Raw genomic sequence first — 23,850 nt, forward strand, 5'->3', positions numbered from 1 at the left:
TAATAAATAAAATTAATTAAAAATAAAACTTAAATAAAATTTAAAAAAATATAAGTATTAATGAAAAATAATAAACAAAATTAATAAAAAAATAAAACTAAATAAATTAATAAATTAAATTAATTAAAAAATAAAAACTAAATAAAATTTATATAAAACTGAAAAAATAAGTATTGATAAAAAATAATAAATTAAATTAATTAAAAAAGAAAATTTAAAATATACTGAGAGTTATTTTTAAATAAAATTAATTAAAAAATTAAAACTAAATAAAAATTAAATGAAATAAAAAAAAAGGAAAAAAAAAAAGAGGAGGGGACTACATGCGTCATTTGGCAGGGAGAGAGGGGAGAAGAAGAGGGGTGGATGTTAGATCGGGAGGGGGAAAAGTAGCTCTCTGTTTATATATATGATAGGCAGATTGTGTTCATCAATTATATGCCTAGTTGCTTGTGCCTTTCCTTTAACTGAGGGAAGAGGTTCATTCGATTAAAGTTTGTTTTGTTTGAAATGGTGGAAGGTTAAAATCTAGTAGCTAGTTGAGAGATAAATTGTTTGAGCCTACCCAACACTTCCACATTGATCAATGTTCTGGAAACAATTGCTGCTGGCAAAGGTTGTGAATAAAGAATATGAATGTAATGATCATGTGCTAATGTTTAGTATTAATTTGGATTTCTTCAAGCAATGATCTAGGACTTTGGCATTACTTTTGCTACATATTAGTAATACAGTTGAGCCAACAATCAGTGAGTTAGGGGGAAAAGAGAATGATTACCGGCTTTTTTAGAAAGATTAGCTATTATGCTGCTAATGCTGATTCGAAGGCAACCGGTGCAATAGATGACAATAACGATCAGCCACGGCTGCTGGTCGTGGCCAGGTCGATCTCGGTTGTGATCGTGGCTAGGTCTGTCTCGGTCGCCGGTCGCAGCCAAGTCGGTCTCAGTCTCTGGTAGCGAAACTGCAGCTTGGTTGGTCGCAGCCTCTTGGCTACGACCGGCTAGCCTCTAGACTACGCTGCTGGTTATAAACCCTGGCTAAGAAGGATTGAAAGAGTGTTAGAAATACTAATCAATCAATACATCTGTTTTTTTCCTTGCGAAACCGTTATAACTAATTCTGATTCGTTGTGTCTCAACGTAATAAGCTTGGCACGACTTGGGCTTTGCTCAACGCAACTTGATTGGCACAAATTTACCCTAATCAGGTCATATTGTGCTATCTATGGGTTATAAAATACGCATATTTCTTATTATCTGAAAAATAATAAAAAGTTCTATGAATTTTAGATCTAGTGGATAAGGCTAGAAATGAATTAAATGTTTGTAAATAAATTTAGTATTCAACTATGTAAAAATTTATTTATATTCGTTCAATATACCAGATCAATTAAATGTATAAGTTTGAATAACTCGTTTGTCCCCAGGGCGTAGCACAGCTGGGGGTGTATGATTTCGTTGTCTGAGGTTAATGTCCCGACTATGCGCTTTCAGCTGTGTACCTGCATTTACCTCCTTCCATAACTATAGGACCGACTTTAGGAAGGCCGCTGATGTGACAATTTCACATTTTTTAAATAACTCGTTAAACTAAACAAACAAACTTGAATACATGTGTTCATTTCATTTAATATTCTTGAACCATGTTTATGAACGAAATTTGTGAATAATGTTTAGAATTTAAAATGAATAAATAAATTTATATTCTTAGTAACCAAGTTCAATAACTAATCAACAACAACAACCAAGATTGACTAGTTCAATAACTAATCAAACAAATTTAAAATATAAAAATTTTAAATAATTAAATAAATTTAAATTGAGAACTCGAAAATATCTAAAATAATCAAACTTAAACTCGGTAGAAGAAAAAAAACTAAGACAAACATTTCAAAATCTTAACTTAGTTCATTTTAGGTTCAACTTAATTTAATTTCAACACCACAAAACTTACTTATTGGTTTACAGTCCTACCAGTGGACCAATCCAAGACAGCTGTATTCGCCCTAGCTCCACCGACAGCTAATCGAGACAACGACCTGCACCAAAGGACAGCAAGACCGCCTTGGAAAACCCAACACACAAAATCAAGAAGAATGAACTGGAAAGTGAAAATTCACTTTGCTATTGCCAGTCCCCCTTCATGTTCCTTTGGCAGCTGGGATCCAAAAGTAATCACCAGAGAACCTGAAAAGATGATTTCAGGCAGTGGTACAGTCTTGAAGAGAGAGCAGAGCAGGTGTAATTAATTCCAGACACAAAGGCTTCTTCTGGACAACTGCAGAGGAACACATTATCATGCTGTCTCACTATTAATAACAAGAACATCATTAGCAACAAGAACACACGAACCAAGTCTAGGAGCAAATAGAATCAACTAACAAAATATTTGATGAAGCTTCTTCATGTGGCATGTTTAAGGCGAGGCCTGCCTTATTGAGATGAATCACTAAAGAGATGGACTGCCACAATTCAATACATGACTCCCACTGGTTTAATCAACTAATAAATAGCTAGATCTGTAACAACTTGCGCAAACAAACTACACAATGGCTAGACCAAACTGCAAATTACATGATAGGAGAAAGGAGATTGAGACGCATACAAGAGAGGAAAAAAAAATTGCAGCACGCCTTTTATCTACAACTTAAAGTAGGACTGCCCGCTCGTGAACTTGTGGAAAACACCAAAGGAGTAGTGTACATACATGTATGTGCCGATGACAAGAAATAAGCCGTGGTTGAGGGACTTTCAATAGTAACCAAACCTCTGGCTCTCAGTTGCAATCCAATCCGCACTCTTCTAAAAGAGGGCCATCTGATTTTGGCAGGAATGGATCGATGCGCACCCAGAGCAAAGAAAAAATTGATGCAAGGAGAATGGACCAGACAATTACAATTGTAGGAGTCCGATTTTGTCGACCAACGAGACCTTTGAGGAATGGATACAGGTGGACGATCACCCAGAAGGAGAAAAAGAGTTTTCCAAATAGAGGTCCCCATGATTCGTATCCATTATTTATTGCGTTGGAGACACCGGCCACAACCCCAATGAAGTTCACAATAAGCAGTGTTGTAGGAGGGATGAGCAATGTGGTCCACTTGAATGTATACAATTCGGAAAAGTCTTCATCGTCACCAGCCTTTGATGTAACAGTGAAATTGGTGTCTATACCGGCAAGAACCTTTAGAAGTCCCTGGAACACAGCAAAGAGATGTGCTGAAACACCTCCAATAACCCAAAACTGTTCATTTCTCCACCAGTCATCGATGCCAACACCACTCCATCTCATTTCCAGGATGCCAGTAGCAAAGATACAAATGAAAAGTGACAAGAACCAAAGACTAGCTACATTGGAAAGCTGCAATTAAGAGTGTATAACTATAAGCATCAAGAGGGGGGGGAAATCACTTGGAATTTGAAAACAAAATGGAAAAGAGAAAAGATAAAAGATAAAAAAAAACTACCTCTGGGGTGATAAATTTTCCAGTAAGCAAGCAAACAGCAGGCAAGGTGCAGTAGGCTAAAAGAGGAATTGACGTCCAAGGGTAGATAGTAGCGTTAATGTATGACATCCGTTCCAACCATTTAAGCCCGCCTCCATATCCATACCAGAGAGGACAGTGCTTGCTTAAGAAAATTTCAACAGACCCAAGAGCCCACCTGAGAACCTGGTGAAGACGATCTGAAAGATTCAGAGGTGCAGAACCTTTGAATGCAGGCCTTGATGGGACGCAATATATAGATCGCCACCCATGGCAATGCATCTTGAAACCTGTCAATATGTCTTCTGTCACAGAACCGTAGATCCATCCAATCTGCAGCAAAATTATAGCCTATGAATGATATCTTAACATTAAAATAAGCAAAATTTCCAGACGAAGAAACACCTCTTTTCCCCAGTCCGTTTTGTCCTCATAGCCACAGCCAATAACATGGATAGCTTCCTTCAACAACGAGGCTGGAGTAGCACCCTTAGGCATTCCACCGTTCTCCAGGAGAGTAGATGCAACAAAAACAGGAGATTGCCCAAATTTCTTTTCTAACTTCTGCTCAGATGTCAGATTCTGTTTATCTGTCCCATTTGCTGTAAATATATTTGAAGGTAAACTGGCAGAATTTTTTGTAAATAACATAAACATACATAATCCCAACGTATTTTAAAGCAGCTGCATATGTACGTATTTTATTGAAACAACTGTGCCCGATGCCTTAACAGCATGACAAAGTAGCAACATCTGTCAAAGACGTGAAACTTAGAAATTACAGGAGAGTTAAAAGTTGAACACTCTGCTCCTAGAAGGATATCATGATGTTCCTTCAATATATCACGAGTTACGATATACAAAATCTTTTAATTATCTGAATTGACTTATTTTATTGTTAGGCTTTTGAGAGAAGGCATCCATTCCTAGAAAAAAGAAAACTAACATAACGATTTAATCCCTGGGTCATAATAGTTTAGCAGCCTTTTTACAAGATATAGATAACTAGATGTCGAGTCATCTAAGAAATCGTTCCTTAGCAAAGAAGGCCTTCCTTAATCATGACCTGATATCACCATATGGTTAGTGGCTACAAGAACTAGAAGTCAGAAAAGGTAACTAAATGTTGTTAAACTAAGAACTACCCTACAAAGTATTAGAAAAAGGATGCCCACAATCCTACTTGATCAGATACAAGCATAAATATGTACCTTTAATGCCTCCTTCAATGCCTTCAAGTGCAGATGCTGGTGTTCCGTTCTCAGCATTTTTAAAACTAGTCTTTTTATTTTCCTGCTTGGCTTTTGTGGCCTTCTTCTTCCTACTACCAGTACAACAGCAGCAGCAGCAGCACCAGTTTGGCCAGCAATTGCATGTCCTATTTGGAGGCTTCTTTTTCTTAGGAGCATCAATTCCGTAGAGAGACTGTCTTCTGAAAGCACATCCAGTACCAACATAAATAGGTCCTTGAATCCCATCCAGACCTTTCATATTGATCTGCAGCATGTCTTTGTTTTAGCACTTGAACCATGTGAACAAAGCAATTTTAAATTAAAGAATTCTGCAGTAGATATTCAAATGTGAAACTGAGAATCAATCAGTTATAACATACAGGTACTTACATCAAAAAAGACAACATTTCGATTAGCATATCTATCATGCCGATCAATACCATCAAACCTCTGGGGAAACTGCACATAGCACACTTGTTTTCCTACAAGTGGATCCATCATGAAGCACATTGCTTCTCGTACTGCCTTGCTATTGTTGAAGTAATGGTCACAATCAACATTCAGCAGATACGGGGCATTTGTGAGTACAGCAGAGACTCGGACCTGTCAAACGCATTTAGGCAAATTTTCAAACCTATATCTACTTCTAAAACCCCAGCAAACAAATTGATCCAAAGCACACTGCTAACCAAAGCATTCATGGCACCAGCCTTCTTGTGGTGATTGAAACCTGGCCTCTTTTCTCTAGAAACATAAACCAAACGCGGTAGTTCATTCCCATCAATATCATGCCCTCCACTTTGTCCCAAGAATACCTAGAATTATATGATGTCACCAAAACAAGAGACTGACTTGGGAAAACAAAGAAGCTTATAGCATACTGGTACAAGAAAATCTACCTGAATCATGCCTGGATGATCACGGACATTATTTCCAGGCCACAGTGTTCCATCCTGCATTGTCCACCCTTCTTCTGGTACCTTTTGTGCTTTAGCAACCAAGGCATTTATTCTCACCTTAAATTCCTCATATTCTCTCTGTAAATAGAATCAATTTCAGTGATACAAATTCTTCGCATATTGTCAATAATAATATAACATTTTGATACCTTCATTGCTCTTCTTTCCTTAACAAATGAAGGATGGACTTTATCCTTGAGATAATCTATCTTTTGCTGAAAATACCATTCTGGTGCACGAGGCTCTATACTAAATTTTTTACAAAAAGGAACCCATTTCTTTGCAAATTCAGATGTTTCGGACAATGCTTCAAATGTCAGCATAGCAGCACCATCATCAGAGACATAGCAAGATACTTTTTCAACTGGGTAGTCCACAGCCAGGATTGAGAGAACAGTGTTTGCAGTGATTAAAGGGGGTTCCTTCATTGGATCAACTGTACTCACAAATATGTCTATGGAAGCTAATTGAGAAGGTTGGCCTTCTTTTTCATACCTAGGAACATGAATGAACAGTTAGATGCAAGTACCATTAAACAAACAATTAAATTTTATGTTGAAAAAGTTACCTTAATGACAATCTGTCAAGATACGTTTCCCTTTCAATTGGAAGCCACTTGGGAAATTGATCGAGAATCCAAGAAATGGCAAACCAAATTTCACAAATGACCGATATGAGCCACAATGGATATGCATCTTTTGCAGGGTTTGTAATCCGGTAATGGAAGAAAAACCCAGCAACAACCAGTCGAATTAAGATTATCATTCTGTATGGGTTTATTTTGCTAGAAGGAATTGGCATTTTTCTTGACAATGGTTGTCTAGCTTCATCCATTCTACAAACAATGAATCGAAAGTCAAATTATGGAAGAAAAGATTTCTTTAGTATAGTCACATAACGTTGACTAGAGAAATTGGGAGTAAACCAAAGAGAATCGCAGAGCAAACCAACGTCAACAAACAATTAACTAGAATACAATTTTCAATATATAAGGTGTCACTTTGGAACTTACAATGGTAAATCAGACTCATCATCATTGTTATCCCAGCCTTTATCACCACCATTGTTCCTATTCATGTGCAATTTCTCTTGTTTTTGCTTCCAAATTTCCATTCGTTCCTTCCAGGCTATACTTCCATATCCATAAGCAGCAAGGTCTTTCGAAGGGTCCATAGATCTAGGATGCACTGCAAAGGATCATATTTGTTATTAATTTCTTCTTGCACTAAATTATACGGGTAGACATTATAATAGCTCATTCTAGTTCAGTAGAAGATCCCCATGGTACTGTAAATACCTGGAAGATTGTGATCTGGAAAAGGAAGAGGATGAATCCTTTTCACTCCACCACCCATGAAAGAAGGGACAAGAGCATGCTGTTCCGGAGGAATGTCATCAATCTGGAAATTAAAAAATTAGTAATCATCAATCAGAATTGAAGGGAATTTCTGAGTGAAATAACGAATTTAAAAAAGGTGAGTCCAAGTACCATCTCGCCATTTGTGAGAAGAGGGACTTGGAGAACGGGATGAACCACCTGAACGGCGTTGATGTCACCGTGGCGGCCGTGGCCCATGTGACCATTTAGCATTGCCTCCGCGATGTACTGTGAGTCATGATTATCACCCCACTCAAATTCGTGTTCAAGATCATCAACATCATCCTCTTCATCATCACCAGGCACACGAGGGCACCCTGCACAGATAAAAGATTAATTATAAAGCTCAAACAAGATGCTTGCGAGATTAGACTTATGAAAGAAATGGAAATGGACCAGAGAGATCTAATACGGAGTTTCACAATAAAAGCTTGGGACTATAGAAGATCTAGAGAAAAGAATAGTAGGTGTATCAAATGGTCAACTCCAATATTCGATAAACTGAAGCAAAAGATTTGGATATTCGCACTGGAAATCAGCAGAATTCACAAAAACTCAAGTTATAAAACATAAACATGAAGGGAAAAAAAAAGGGCAAAAGTTGAAGAGATCTGCGACAAATGCAACTAGAGAGGAACCAAGAACGCAAATGTTTAGTTTTTTTACCCCTGAGCCGCTTGAACCTGGTTTTGCACTGGGGGCACACCTGGTTACCCTCCCGGCGCTCGTACTCGTAGCAGGTCCTGCAAATGGGGAAGGCGCATTCGTTGCAGGCGACGAAGAGATCACCGTCGACGGTGAGGCCGACGTCATCGCCACAGATCTGGCAGATTTGCCCGCTCAACTGCCGCAGCGGCTTCGGCTGCGGGGCGATATCAAAACAAAAACAAAGGAAACGCAAAAATCAGATCTCGACGGCAAGCGAAAGAAATTGACGAAAAACAACAAACAGCCGCGCGATTACCCCCGATTCGCCGTCGCGGCGGATGACCACGAGCTCGTTCCGGTTATGCGAGCCAGCAACCAGCCCTGCGCTGGCCTCCATTTCTTCGCTCGAGGGGCCCCCAAACCACTCAAGTTAACTCCTTTACGTCGAACAGCCCTAAGTCCACTTGCCGCGACGAGCAAAACACAGAAAAGCAGGAGCCAGTGAGCAATTCCTCCTCCCACACACACACACGCAGAGTCAGTCTCTCTGCCTCAGACGCCTCAATTGCTCTTATTCTTCCACCATCTCCATTTTCTTACATCCGCTGCCCAACCGGATTGCGATTTCAGCTTTATCGGTATAAAAAAAAACAAAGGAAAAATTAAAAATTGAAGAAATGGTGAGGAAGAAGGAGAGGTGGGAATCAAGAAGGCGGAAGGAGGGGTAGATTAATGAGAGCGAGGGATGAACAACCAGCCCAGTGAAGGAGGCGCTGTCGGTGGTGGACGAGGGCCACCAGGGCAGAAGGGCTCACTCGTACGACTATCTTAATTCTTTTTTATTTTCAAAAGACAATTCAACCCTACGCAGCGACGCAGACTCTTTTTCGTTTTAATACACTTATTTTCACGGTCCGCCGCCCGCGTTTATAGAAATGTTCAATTTAGTCCTTTTTTTTCTTAACTCTGTCCGACACAATTATGTTATGTAAATAAAAAAGGTATCTGTTATTTAACTGAAAAAATTATAATTAAAATTATTAGATATAGAATATTTTTTATTTTGATATACTTAGCTGATATTTTTTAAAAGGGGTCTATTTGAGAATTTTTAATATTTAGGTCCTCTTTTAGGCATTCCGTGCGCTGTTTACTTTTTTAACCTGTCCGCCGACACGGTTTCTGCGTGAAAAAACACGGAACCTCTCTCTCTCTCTTTTGCCAGCTAAGAAAGAGAAAGGGTTTTTATTGGGCGGGAGGAAAAAAACAACACACTTATAATTAATTAAAAGTGCATTTACTTTATTAATGCCCAAATGTGGAGGGATTATTATTGTCATTTTGTCGATTTGTAGTTTTCTTAATAATTTTTATTAAATTCACTCGATTGTTCTTGTAATGGAACCTTTTGGAAAAACACTAATCTCAAAGTGATCTTGCTTATATATTTCTTCGTCCCCACCTTACGCCGAGTTAGTTAAAGGGTAGGATGATAAATTTATTCATGTATATATTTTTTGGAGAAAAAAAATTCTTCCACCTCTTAGCTAATTTAATTTGATGATCTATTATAAACTAATTCTATGATTATAAGGGATATTTAAAGTCAACAGAATCATATTTAACGGTGGCAAAAGGATCAATCTTAGATTTCATGATGATAATATTTCATGCACTAATTATTAGACATCTTTGAAAGGATAATATAATCATATTTTACAATATATAAAATATTGAATAAATTAAAAGATGGATTAGGATAAAATGGATCATGTTGCTTTCCCATCCCAAGATCCATAGCATTTCAAAATCTTTTATGTGTAATGATATCATGTAAATCGTTCCTATCAAATAGTTTGTGATTGGTTTTTTAATTTTTTCAAAAGTTTTGGTTGGGGCGTCTGAATTTAATCTAGACATCTTGACTCTATTATTTTTTTATTTTTTTTTTAAATCTTAAAATATCCTAAATATATATATTATACCTATGAGTACTTAAAATTTTTATTCTCAACACTATAACACAATAGAGAAGTCTGAATTCTAGAGAAATAAATCTTAGCTTAAATTCGTTATAATCCAACTCCTAAATACTAAAATCTTAAACTCTAAATACATATAATATACCCCGTGAGCATTTAAAATTTTTAATTTTGAACACTATAACTCAAAAGGGAGACCTAAACCTAGACGAAAAAATCTTATGGACTCAAATATATTATAACTCAACTCCTAAATCTTACCATTTTAAACCTTAAATACATATAATATATCCTAAAATAAAACTTAAAAAAAAAAAACTTGAGATGAATATAGGCGCCTAGAATTATTCTAGGTGCCTATACAGTTCGCTCATGGGCAGGCACCCTGAATCAAGTCACTAATTTAGCAACCGAAATAACTTTTAGTCACTAATTAGTAATAAAATTTAAATTTCATTATTAATTAGCGATGGATATTAAAATCGGTTGTTAATTAGTGATGGAAAAAATACCGTAATTAAATTTGTAGTTATTTGAGTATTTTTCACCATAATTTTATATTTTTTATATTTAATTAGCGACAGAAATGAATCTCTGTAACTAAAATAATGGTAAAAACTTAATTATGTAGTTTACTTTCTAATTAGTGTTTTCATTCTTATTTTTTTCTCCCCCCCCCCCCCCCTTCTAAAATCCTCTCTATCATATTCTCTCCGATCTTCGGCAAGTTCCGATCTTCTCATCTTCAATCTCCGACATCGAAAATTCATCCCGTCAATATACTCAACCCTTTCTTCTTTCCATCTCCTCTCTTAGTGACAGCTTGGTGACGGCCTTGTAGCCCCCATGGGCTGGATCAGCTGGTTAGGTGCCTGCAGCTTGCCATTGAAGTCGTGGGGTCGAAGGTCGCCAGTTGCACTCGGGGATAAAACTCTGGTCTGCTGCGCCAAAAATTCTTTCGACCCCCAGTCACCTATCTTGCCCAGCATTAACCGTGATTTACTCCCTCTGGAATCTTATGGGGCCGGGACCAGGGGGCCGTTAGAATGACGGTTTCACCTTTTATCAACCTCAACCACGTGCCCTGGCTAGGCGACCGGACGCGCACGTACAACCCTAGTACGATCAAGATGATATTGACTCGATGGTTTAAAGGTTAGTTAGAGATTAAAAAAAAATAAGAATAATATAGGACATCTAAGAGATCACAACATGAGAAGCATCAAGGTGGTAGCTTTGACAAAGGCCGAAGGAGATGAATTGCATAGAGGAACAAGTTGAGGGCGGTATTTTTTAAAATTAAGTTAAACGCGCCGGCCGCCTTGACAACATTTGTTTATTTACATTGACACATGATTACATTAATTAAGACTCCTTTAATTACTTAGATAAACACTAATCTCAATCAATCAATCATTCATTGACATCTCAAGTCTCAACCACCCCCACAAGAACACAAAGGCAAAGTCACCTCCCTCAACTCCTCCACGCCACACATCAAGTAACATGGCTCTATCCATGTACATATGAGCCACCGACACTCATGAAACCCTCTTTAATCCGCCATTAACGTTAACACTCTCCATTTATTTAATTAACACCAATTGAAATATACTACTGTGCTAATTAATCTCCACATGATTAAAGTGAGACTAGGATTAATATAAACTGTTTGAAGTGAGATAGGTTGGTGCCCTGTCTTCCTCCTCCTTAATTAATTCTTCTTTTCTTCCTTTTAAATTAAATTTTGGAAGCACTTCCTTTTCTTTTTCTTTTATAGCTGAATTATTGAGCCATCAAACGCCTCGTCAGTAGCACATCGATATCATTGATGAACATTGGCAGTGAAATTAATGTGATAATTTTTTGTATGTTACTCACAAAACTCAACTAGCTTAAGGACCACACTAGTAACAGTCAGCTTGACTAATTAATTATATCATTTATTTCTTAGCAAAAAAACAAAACAAAACAAATGAGTGTCTGATCTAATTATTAGAATTGTAAAAAATATAAATAAAAGTATTTTCTACATGAGAAATATGGTAGGGTAGTAGGGTATTGTTTTGATTTTTTTTAAAAAAAATATATACTCTTTTTAATGAAAATAATAATTAAGGATGCCCTTTTTAATTAATTTTTACCCTTGTTTTTTTATATAAGCAATAATCTTAATTAGCAACAAGTTACAATAAATTAAAAGATAGTGTAACCTAATGCATGTTACACAAGCATCTCCATTATTGTAGAGTGTAGGAGACCTAAAAAAAGAAGAGTATTAAGTCTAAAGCACTTGTGTAGATTTGTTTAAAATGACTTTAAAAAAAAACAAAAAGGTTGGGTTGAATTGTTTTTTTGCTTGAGTAGTAATTTTAAATTCTCTTTAAAAGCTTAATGAGATAAAAATATGTTTAACATGTTCAGAAATGATGATAAAATATGCATGGTTGATTGAGATGGGACAGCGGAAAAGGCTGGCATTCTCTTGACCTACTTTGAATATTCTATAGGGAGCTGCATATGCACATTTTACAACTGTAAATGTTCATTCCCAAATCATTTTACCAGTACGTCAAAACTCCCTCTCCAATATTTTCATTTTACACCTGATCGTCTTCGAAAAGATTGATGATGAAACGTGACACTCCTATAGACCTCTGATAAATTTCATTTTCACCTGCAACATAAGCAGTCAGTATTGAGTCAGAGAAGGAATCCCCAATGATGATCTTCCGACGTTTAAGTCAGTCTCCGGCGAAGCAAAAAGAAGCAAGAACTGTAACGAAACAGTATAAATCACGTGTAAAACATACTTCCGTCAATGCTTGGACCCCCTTTATATAGAAATCTGGAAGTACACGTGCACGCTCCCCAAGATGAACACACATCTCAAAGCTTTTACTGAAAAGGCGTATCAGTAAAGTGTTCCTGACACAGTACCTTAACCGGCCGAGCATATATCTCTAAAGTGACAGTAGAAAATTCTGTCGTACGATCTTCTGTGTGATCATGCCGCCTGTCATCGACACTAGTTCCCGAAAGGATGTCCAAAGATATCCTACTGTTTCTATTGCTTGGCCGAGCGGAATGGCTGCCCGACCGGAATTCTACTATCCCCGCGCTGTCTGCTGTCACGCCGAGTGGGATAGTCGCTCGGCTGAAATACCACTGTCTAAGTGTCGTTCGTTGCTGGGCCGAGCGAGATGGTCGCTCGACCAGAAGCCAACTGTCCACATGCTCTATTGTTTGGCCGAGCAGGATAGTCGCTCGACGGGCAGTTCACTGTCCGCGTGTTCGGCTAATGTCAAGTCTGTTGCTAGGCCGAGCGAAGGAGCCGCTCGGCTTCTGCGTGTCCTTTGAGCGTCGATTTGATTGTTCTTGGTGTCGATGGGTCAATGCTTAATACCTGGTCGAAGTATGATTTGCTCGACCGGCCAACACTGCCAACCCGTAGACTGTCTTAATTTTGACCTCCTTTAATCTCCACCGTGACAACAGGGGATCGTCACCGCATCAACACCTATAAATGTTCGTTCCCAAATAAAAAGTTGTACTTTGATAGTTCAAATTATCACCCCCGCCGTGTAACCCAGTTGGTACTTGGATAAGACTTGCCATCTGAAAGACATTATACGATTTTCTACCAATACAAATACTGTTCAGGTTATCTTAGTTCGATTAAGGCTGAATAAGTCTCTGTGATTTAACCCTTCCAGAGTGTATGAAATTGACCTGAAAGGGTTGCAAGATTATAACATCTTTTACCATTAGATAGTTCAAATTATTAAGTAAAAAGGTAGCTCCCAAGGAAGGATGAGATCATATTAGATTTATTATACGTAGTATAAGAGACGGTTCCAAGATTCGATGATCACGGAGTCACATAAACACCCTATCTAATCTTTTCGTGCAAAGAATATAAGATGCCAGCCAAAAGTGAGGTGAATCCCATCTGACCATTAAGAGTATTAGATGCCAGAACAAGAGGAAAATGACAAGGCTCTCATTCATGAATTTGGCCTTCACCTCAAACTGTGTCGTCGACCAAAGATTCAGCACATCCAAAACAGTCAAACACATGGCTCAACCAACCCAAACACAGTTTTATTTATGCATATAATTCATGGAATGTAAAGAAAACTTTGAAGGTTTAATGTAAGACACAAGTGTTGTGATTAAATTAAAAAAGAATGCACAATGTAAATATTCTCTTTTATATCGTTAAGTATCACCATAAATAAATAATCAGGCATGCCTTACCGTGATGAATCCAATGTACAGATTGGACTGGAATGATACACCAACAAAGCTGAACCTTCGTCTTGCCATTCATCCAGCTGCTGTTCTTGCAGAGACAATCAGGCTACTGTTTCGGCGGCGAATAAAGAGAACAAAAATGCTGTAGCACACTGTCTTCCAACCTATAAATTGATGCAGAACTTTATGTACATAGGCGCGGATGCCATGTAGTTTACTTCATCAATGCCAATCTTGTGCTCAGTTGCAATCTAATCCGCACTCCTCCAAGAGAGGGCCATCTGATTTTGGCAGGAATGGATCGATTCGTACCCAGAGCAATGAGAAAATTGATGCGAGGAGAATGGACCAGACAATGACAATTGTAGGAGTCCGGTTTTGCCGACCAACAAGACCTTTGAGGAATGGATACAGGTGGACGATCACCCAGAAGGAGAAAAAGAGTTTTCCAAATAGAGGTCCCCATGATTCGTATCCATTGTTTATTGCATTGGAGATTCCAGCTACGATGCCGACGAAGTTCACAATAAGCAATGTTGTAGGAGGGATGAGCAAGGTGGTCCACTTGAATGTATACAATTCGGAAAAGTCTTCATCGTCACCGGCCTTTGATGTAACAGTAAAATTGGTGTCTATACCGGCAAGAACCTTTAGAAGCCCCTGGAACACAGCAAAGAGATGTGCTGAAACACCTCCAATAACCCAAAATTGCTCATTTCTCCACCAGTCATCAATGCCAACACCACTCCATTTCATTTCCAGGATGCCAGTAGCAAAGATACAAATGAAAAGTGACAAGAACCAAAGACTTGCTACATTGGAAAGCTGCAATCCAGAACACAAATTGTTAAAAGCCTTGAGAAACAATAATAAAAGAACAGATTGGAATGTAATAAACAGAAGCAAGGCTACCTCTGGGGTGATAAATTTTCCAGTAAGCAAGCAAACAGCCGGCAAGGTACAGTATGCCAGGAGAGGAATTGAGGTCCAAGGGTAGATAGTAGCATTAATGTATGACATCCGCTCCAACCATTTAAGCCCACCTCCATATCCATACCAGAGAGGACAGTGTTTACTCAAGAAAATTTCAACAGAACCAAGAGCCCATCTCAGCACCTGGTGAAGACGATCTGAGAGATTCAGAGGTGCAGAACCTTTGAATGCAGCTCTTGATGGAACACAATATATGGATCTCCACCCATGGCAATGCATCTTGAAACCTGTCAATATGTCTTCTGTCACAGAGCCGTAGATCCATCCAATCTGGAACAAGTAAAATCATATGACATTAAGAAAAGATTGCTTGACAGTAGCTAGAAAACAAAAAATCAAAACAACAATAAATACCTCTTTTCCCCAGTCTGTCTTATCTTCATAGCCACAGCTAATAACATGGATAGCTTCCGTTAACAAAGAAGCTGGAGTAGCACCTTTAAGTGTTCTCCCATTATCTAGGAGAGTAGACGCGACAAAAACAGGAGACTGCCCAAATTTCTTTTCTAACTTCTGCTCAGCCGTCGTATAAGGTTTTTCAGTTCCATTTTCTGTTAATAGACAAAATGATTAGAGTGGAAGTTTGTGAACACAAATACATAGAATTCCAGCTGATTGTAGAGCCAGCTGATGCTTAATAGTTTTGATAAATCATTTTTGCCTCAATGCTTAAAGAATGCAATAGAAAAGCAAAATGAATTAAAGGACACAGCAGAATGGAAAATAAAGAGAGACAGAAAATCCAAGTCAATCCCTGAGTGCTAATAATACATTGTGGTGACTCTTGAGAAGATATTAGATGACTAGATAGCGACTTCTGAGAACTGCATTGCCTACTATGATTATCAGAACTGGAAGAAGTAACATAACACCACCTAAAGAATGATAAACATGAAACTACACTGCATAGTAAATAACAATAACAGCAAGTAATATTGCTATAATCAGACATAATCATCAACACACTTTTGATACCTTCTTTGATGCCTTCAAGAGCATATGCCGGTGCTCCATTCTCAGCAATCTTAGAGCTAGACCTTTTCTTTTCCTGCTTAGCTTTTGCTGCCTTCTTCTTCCTTCCACCAGGACAACAGCACCATTTAGGCCAGCAATTGCAAGTCCTATTTGGAGGTTTCTTTTTCTTGGGAGCATCAGTTCCATATAGTGCTTGTCTTCTGAAAACACATCCAGTACCAACATAAATTGGTCCTTGAATACCATCCAAACCTTTCATATTGATCTGCATCGTGTGTTTGTTTTAGTACTCAGTACTCACAACATGTGCAAATAAACTGTTAACTATGTGTGATGAATACAAAAATCAGAAACTGAGGAATGCATAACATAGAATAAATGCACACACTTACATCAAAAAAGACAACATTTCGATTAGCATATCGATCATGTCGATCAATACCATCAAACCTCTGAGGAAACTGCACATAGCACGCTCGCTTCCCTATAAGTGGATCCATCATGAAGCACATTGCTTCTCGTATTGCCTTGCTATTGTTGAAGTAATGGTCACAATCAACATTCAGCAGATAGGGTGCATTTGTAAGTACTGCAGAAACTCGGACCTGCCAAATCCATTACTATAATATGAGCAAAACTACAACTATGTGACACTCAGGTTGACAAATCCATCAAAAAGGCACTTGCTCACCAAAGAATTCATGGCTCCAGCCTTTTTGTGATGATTGAAACCTGGCCTCTTTTCTCTTGAGACATAAACCAAACGTGGCAGTTCATTTCCATCTATATCATACCCACCACTTTGCCCCAAGAAGACCTGAAAATATATTATATCAGTAAAACAAGAAATTGAATTCATAAACCCAATGAAAACATAATTATTTCATACAAGTACAAAAAATTGAATAGAACAAAAAAATCACCTGAATCATGCCTGGATGATCACGAACATTATTTCCAGGCCAAGGAGTTCCATCTTGTATTGTCCACCCTTCTTCAGGCACCTTTTGTGCTTTCGCAACCAGCGCATTTATTCGTACCTTAAATTCCTCATATTCTCTCTGAAATAAAAGAGAAAGTTTAGTTACACGGCTATCGTATATAAATTATAATGATAATATAATTATTTGGAACCTTCATAGCTCTTCTTTCTTTTACAAAAGAAGGGTGGACTTTATCCTTCAGATAATCTATCTTTTGCTGAAAATACCATTCTGGTGCACGGGGCTCTATATTGAATTTTTTACAGAAAGGAACCCATTTCTTTGCAAACTCAGATGTTTCAGACAATGCTTCGAATGTCAGCATAGCAGCACCATCATCAGAAACATAGCAAGATACTTTTTCAACCGGGTAGTCCACAGCAAGGATCGAGAGAACAGTGTTTGCAGTAATTAAAGGTGGTTCCTTCATTGGATCAACTGTACTCACATATATGTCAATTGAAGCTAATTGAGAAGCCTGCCCTTCTTTTTCATACCTAGGTACAAAATTGAACAGTGTAGGAAAATATCTAAGAAATTAATCAAGATGAATAAATAAATCTCATGGTCAACTTAAACTACCTGAGTGATAATCTGTCAAGATAAGTTTCCCTTTCAATTGGAAGCCACTTGGGAAACTGATCAAGAATCCAAGAAACAGCAAACCAGATTTCACATATGACGGATATGAGCCACAATGGATATGCATCTTTGGCAGGGTTAGTGATTCGGTAATGGAAGAAGAACCCAGCAACTACCAGCCGGATTAAGATGATCATTCTGTATGGGTTTATTTTGCTAGAAGGGAATGGAAGCTTTCTCGATAATGGTTGTCTAGCTTCGTCCATTCTACAAAGATGAATAGCATATCAAATTACAGAAGAAAAAACCTTTGGTATTATCTAACATCGACTAGTGAATAAAAATTGGCGCAGCCAATGTCAACATGCTAATAACAGGAATATCATTTCCAAATATAAAGGCATCAAAAAGACTTTAGGGCTTACAATGGTAAGTCAGATTCATCATCCTTGTTATCCCAGACTTTATCACCACCATTGCTCCTGCCCATTTGTAATTTCTCTTGTTTTTGCTTCCAACTCTCCATTCTCTCCTTCCATGCCACACTTCCATATCCATAAGCAGCAAGATCCTTCGAGGGGTCCATGGATCTAGGTTGCACTGTGAGATTGATAGTTTTATTATCATTTAGTTGTACTGAAAACCTAATGAGTCATATGTTATCATAGCTAATTGCAAACAAATAGTAGATTCCAGTGATAGTGTGCCCACCTGGAATATTGGAATCTGGAAAGGGGAGCGGATGAATCCTTTTCCCACCCCCACCCATGAAAGAAGGAACAAGAGCATGATGCTCTGGAGGAATGTCATCAACCTGGAAAATGAAAAATGGAACTCATCCACCAGAACTGAGGGGCATTACTGAATGCAAAACAACCAGAGCGAATTTTAATTTGTTCATACCATCTCACCGTTGGTAAGAAGCGGGACTTGGGGCAAAGGATGAGCCACATGAGGGTTGTTTATGTAACCCTGGCGGCCATAGCTCATGTGGCCGTGCAGCATTGCTTCTGCCATGTACTGTGAGTCATGGTCATCTCCCCATTCGAACTCATGTTCGAGATCATCAAGGTCATCCTCTTCTTCATCGCCAGGCACACGAGGACACCCTGCAAATACAAGAAAGTGGAATTTAACAATCTGATGCAAGTAAGACTCTAAGAGAAAAAAGATCTACTGCAACGCTGTAAGTGCATTACGGAAGAAACAGTAGTACGTTCGAAACAAAAACGATAGATTACTGAAAGGGAGGGAAGTTTCTGTGTTTGGTATAATTGTTAATTGTAAATAAAAGAGAAATAAGAGATTAGGGTTTCCTTTCGTTTCTTTCTTGTATTTACCTTTGAGCCGCTTAAATCTGGTCTTGCATTGAGGGCATACTTGGTTGCCCTCCCGTCGCTCGTACTCATAGCAAGTCCTGCAAATGGGGAAAGCGCATTCATTGCAGGCGACGAAGAGATCGCCGTCGACGGTGAGACCGACATCGTCACCACAGATCTGGCACACTTGCCCGCTCAGGTGTTGCAGTGGCCTCGGCTGCAAAGCCAAAACATCGAATCAAAATCATATTTTGACGGAAATAACTAAAAAGTCAAAGAACAAGGAGGCGGAGAATTACCCCAGATTCCCCGTCGCGGCGGATGACCACGAGTTCATTCCGGTTGTGAGAGCCGGCGACCAGCCCCGCGCTCGCCTCCATGGGGTAGGTATTGCTTCAATCCTCCTTGAAACACTAAAAAAAACAGCAACTTGATTCAAATCAAAGCGGCTGCGACCTCATTGGAGCGCCAAGGACGATCCCTCCCTCTTCTCCAACTGACAATGCCTTGGCCTTCCGCTAAAGTAATGCGATTGCCAGCAAACACCTACCGACCTCTCCTCCTCTCAGTCCCTCCACCACTACCACCACTTATTATTGCTTGATGCTTACACTGCGCCAACCGGATCAATAAAAGGGAAGAAAATCAGAAAGGAGTAGGCACAAAAAAAAAACAAAAGGAGGCCAAAGAGATAACTTGGAGCGGGAGAAACAAAAAGTCCAATGGATCAATGAATCAACGACGATAATGATAAGCAAACGGCGAGAGGAAGGAAGACCTACACAGTGGCGAAGGCGACGTCTGAGCTGTTCTGTTCTGCGACCGACTCGTGATCCAAACTCCGAACGCAACTCCAGATCCTCTGCATCTGAAACTCCAAACCCCCATTAATTGAGATCTCTCCGGGCACCTGCTGCTCTGCGATTAATCTAACACAATCGGACTTTGATCTGTCTCTTCTGACCTGCACAAACGCCGACACAACTGGCGCACATGACGCTCACAGCCAATGAATTGAAAGATAGAGGGGGGAAACCGCCATGGGAGGACGGAGAAGGTACAGAGGACTGAATGTGAAATAGTTGCCGTGAATGGACCAAAGTAAAAAAAAACAAAGTTCATCCAACCTGCCGTGCACGTGCCGCTTCGCTTCTTTAATTATTGGCAAAAATGGGAGTAAATATTTACATCCGCTTTTTGCTCCAATAATTAATGTAATGATGGATCATTACATTAAATGGTAAAGAATTAAAAACTGTCAAAAAAAAAATTAAAAGTATACCTTAATTATCATACTATTAAAAAATATTTTTATTTCAATATTATTATACCAACTATATGACATGATTAATCTGTAATATATTAAATTATTTTTTTCTTTTAACTGAATTTGATTCAAATAATACTTTTATATAAAAAAATTATAACTTAGTTATTAAAAATGGACTAAAATAACTTTTTCATATGGTCAAAAATTATCATTAAAATTGTTATAATGGTCGTTTAATTAAATTATTGTTACCGATGGTGGATGATGACGTGTGACCGTCTTAAAGAAAAGCAACGACAAATGGTTGAACGGGAGTCATTCATTGGCCACCATCATTGTGATAAAAGGTGAATACGCTCATCCCAGTATCTCTGTTAATCTGTCTCAAAATCAATACGAAGGAGGTAAAATATGGACGGCTACTAATCGTTGAAATAGTGACTAGCAGTGACTACTAATATTTGGAATAATGACTAGCACATAAAGAAGATATTTAACTCGACTTTGTTAAAATTCAAACCTCATATTTCATCGTGACAATACCATCATGATAAATGATAATAAATAATTGTAAGAAAAATAATTAAAGAGGAGGAAAATAAATAAATAAATAATAATATATGTATATTAAATGAGGTTGTTGGTAGCACGTCGTTCGATAGGTATGTGTTGTAAAAGGAAAAAAAAATAAAGGTATCCTAAGGACGTGATGGTTGCGAGATTAGATATTTTTATAAAGATTTTAGGATCGAAATTTAATATGTTTGAGTATATTTTTTTTATATTTTATTTATTTATACTAACAGCTATAACTTAGGGATAGATTAACGGAGATAATAGGATGAACGAATCACCCCCTAAAAAGGCAAAAAAGAACTATAAAAGGTTATATCCTTGTCGAGTTGGACACCTTTGACTCTTTGTGTCTATGGATTTTTCTTTTTGAGTTTTTTTTACAAAAATAAATAAATAGTATTTATAATCGACTTGTTCAACAATGTTGATGTGAGCAGAGAGCATTAATAATTTGGCAAATGGACAGACAATTGGAGTTTGATTTTTTATCAAATTAATTAAATTAATGATTATTTGTGAAGATCAAATTCTTTAGTCCAAGATTTCTTAGATTAGAAGAGACTCTTTAAGTTCATTGAGAGATGAACTGGCCCCGCCGGTTAAATAGATGGAATTCAGTTCACTCTATTAATAAATGGATAGGGTCTAGGACTTGTCCATAGGGATATAAATGAACCAAACGGTTCGTGAGTTATTCGGAGCTCGGTTCGATAAAAAATTTGTTCGAATTCGTTCGTTTATCTTATCGAGCCGAGCTCGAGCTCAATTTTGAACTCGATAGCTGATCATGTCCGAATGCTGAACCAACGGACGCTGGGCACGTGGCGCTCCCGGTTGCTGACGTGGATCTTCGACTGGTTGCACGCTCCTCCGATGAACCTGCACAGAAGTCGGGCCGGGAAGGGGTTCCCGGCGGCGACCCTCCGACGCTCAAGTCAGACAAGCAAACAGTGAAGAAAGTGGCTCCAGAGGTGTTGAACGCGTACCTCCGGCGAAGTATGCGGCTCTTTATATAGAGCGGCGAAAGAGCTCCTGCACGTCCACCGAGGTGCATACGTGTCCGCAACCATACCTCGGTATGTGTCTGTCAGAAAGCTTACCTGACGTCATACTGCTACAGTCCGAATATGTCCTTGATGGGACAACAGAGCACCTCGTTGTCAGACTTGGAGTATGGCATAGCCATAGGACTTGACGGCTATCAGAAGGTGTTCTTGTCTATCCCCACCCACCACCGGTCGGGACGTCCGTCCGTCCGGCTGGACGGGGAGTTCATGCGCCGGCCGGACGGACCTCATCTCACGCCCTGGCCGGACGGAACTCCCCTCCCGTCCGGACTGCCATTTACTTCAATATGCTGGGGAGAATTTCGGTAGGGTGCCATGTAAGGACTGTTAACAGTATATCACCTGTTCTTTTCTTCCGAGACCAATTTTTGGCCGGGCTACGCTTCCCACCCCATAAGTTTATCTTGCAAGTCTGCAATTACTTCCGCATCCCGCTCGGACAGATAGTTCCTTACTCCATTAGGCTACTGAGCGGGGTGATAATTCTCTTTAAACTGAACGGCATCCCCCTAGACCCTAAGATTTTTCATTACTTTTATTACCCCAAGCAAGCCGAGTGGGGTATTTTCATTTTCCAGTCTAGGATAGGTTTCGTTCTCTTTGATAACATGCCGAGCTCCAACAAACATTGGAAGGAGCATTTCTTCTACGTACGTTTTCCCGAGCCACTGACCTTCCGTATCAAGTGGCAGACGGCGATGCCAACGCAACCGGAGCTCGGCAAATTTAGAGGCGATGCAGCCTATCTTCATGCAGCCGATCGGCTGGTCGGCCAACGATATCACATCGACAAGCTGCTCCTTCCGGGAGTAATGTACATATTCGGCTATTCTTCTACCCCAGCCGATCTGCCCTGCAGCACGAGTAAGTTCCCTTATCTTCCCGTTTATTTTGTTCTAACTGATTTATTTTCTGCTTCTGCAGCTGAAGTTATGTGGCGCGCCAAGGCTACCGAGCGGCTGAAACTGCGAGCCGCCGAGATCGAGGCAGCCAAGAATAAGGAGATCGCCGAGCGGAGCCTTGCTCCAGCGGATTCGGCCGGCGATGAAGGTGAGGGGACTCAGGATGTCCCCGAAGCCTTAGCCGCTCCTGCCTCTCACGACGAGGCTGCGGGCGACATAGAACCCTCCGCTCAAGTCGAGGTAGAGGGTCGTTCGGCCGACGACGTTCCGCTGGCAACTCGGAAGCGCAAACAGCCGGAGGCAACCTCTCAACCGATTCCATCCGATGAACTGCAATCCGAGCGGGGCGACGAAACTCCAGTGTTGTCCGGGACGGTTTCTATTGAGAGTACCCCGACGCCGCTCGGCTCTCCAAGGGCAACCTCTGAGGTGTCGCCCTCCAGTCCTCCAAGAACGCTGCGACGTATTAAGCGATTGGGCGACCGTCCTTCCTCCTCCGCCGGTGAGCCGTCCGGCAAGGCTACTGCTTCTAAAGGTGATCCGAGCGGTCCGACATTGATAAAGACCATCTTGCGCCTCCCGTCTGAAGAATACATGGCAGCCGCTGATAGGCCTATCGTCCCCGAGCAGCAAATCACACTCACGGGTCCCCTCGCCAAAGCTTGGGAGGATGCTCGTCTTCGGATCGCCATGATGACTCCTGATCAGCTCGGCGACAGCAATCTACAACAGGCGACCGGGGTATGTTGTCTTGCTTTGTTAGTTATTTCGGATCGAGCTTCTAACCTGCTCATATTCGTTCGCAGAACTGGGTGGAGCAGATTGCCATCAGCAATCGTCTGACCGAACTGGAGGATGAACTGAAGAAGCTCAAGGCTGCGGGGGACAGTAGACAATCGACGGCCCCTCTGAAGAAGGCCAAAAGGTTGCTGGAAGCTGAGCGGAGTAAGACTTCCGGCTTGACAAGCGAGGTTGCCCGCCTCGAAGCCTTAGTTAAGCAGCGGGATAAAGAAGTAAAGACCGCGACCGCTCGGAAGCTCAAGGCCATTGATGATATGGACTTGATGAAGGTGGAGAACCGGGGGCTGGAACAACGGGTGAAGGAGCTAGACGCCTCACTAACTGCCGAGCGGGAGGGTCGCTCCGCCGATCGGACCAAAGCAGAAGGAGCCTTGCAAGATCTTCAGGCTGCCCTGGATACTTCCCAGACCGCTCTCAAGGATTACCACGATGGAGAGCC

General features: G+C 39.8%; 2 protein-coding genes across 3 annotated transcripts; both read right to left on the bottom strand.

Annotated features, from left to right (window-relative positions):
• Positions 1-2,360: 2,360 nt before the first annotated feature.
• On the bottom strand, positions 2,361-8,494 carry LOC122034762 (probable cellulose synthase A catalytic subunit 5 [UDP-forming]). The gene is made up of 14 exons (XM_042594103.1): positions 8,021-8,494; positions 7,723-7,918; positions 7,168-7,373; positions 6,976-7,078; positions 6,691-6,865; positions 6,247-6,513; positions 5,828-6,173; positions 5,619-5,756; positions 5,409-5,534; positions 5,110-5,322; positions 4,699-4,984; positions 3,893-4,089; positions 3,470-3,820; positions 2,361-3,363 (listed from the first exon to the last, which is right to left on the bottom strand). The coding sequence occupies exons 1-14, from the start codon at positions 8,099-8,101 to the stop codon at positions 2,779-2,781; spliced, it is 3,270 nt and encodes a 1,089-aa protein (XP_042450037.1). The 5' UTR covers positions 8,102-8,494; the 3' UTR covers positions 2,361-2,778.
• A 5,271-nt stretch (positions 8,495-13,765) lies between these two features.
• Positions 13,766-19,256, bottom strand: LOC122034763 (probable cellulose synthase A catalytic subunit 5 [UDP-forming]). Of its 2 annotated transcripts, XM_042594104.1 has the most exons (14): positions 19,095-19,256; positions 18,817-19,012; positions 18,380-18,585; positions 18,188-18,290; positions 17,902-18,076; positions 17,477-17,743; positions 17,046-17,391; positions 16,835-16,972; positions 16,603-16,728; positions 16,304-16,516; positions 15,912-16,176; positions 15,291-15,487; positions 14,856-15,206; positions 13,766-14,768 (listed from the first exon to the last, which is right to left on the bottom strand). In XM_042594104.1, exons 1-14 carry the CDS (start codon positions 19,173-19,175, stop codon positions 14,184-14,186), a joined length of 3,249 nt encoding a protein of 1,082 aa, XP_042450038.1. In that variant the 5' UTR covers positions 19,176-19,256; the 3' UTR covers positions 13,766-14,183. The 2 variants fall into 2 exon arrangements, with proteins under 2 accessions (XP_042450038.1, XP_042450039.1); XM_042594105.1 differs by lacking the exons at positions 18,817-19,012; positions 19,095-19,256 and having other exon boundaries at positions 18,388-18,568.
• Between the last annotated feature and the right edge of the window lie 4,594 nt (positions 19,257-23,850).

The sequence above is a fragment of the Zingiber officinale genome, chromosome 11B (assembly GCF_018446385.1).
Source record: "Zingiber officinale cultivar Zhangliang chromosome 11B, Zo_v1.1, whole genome shotgun sequence".
In the NCBI taxonomy this organism is placed as follows: domain Eukaryota; kingdom Viridiplantae; phylum Streptophyta; class Magnoliopsida; order Zingiberales; family Zingiberaceae; genus Zingiber; species Zingiber officinale.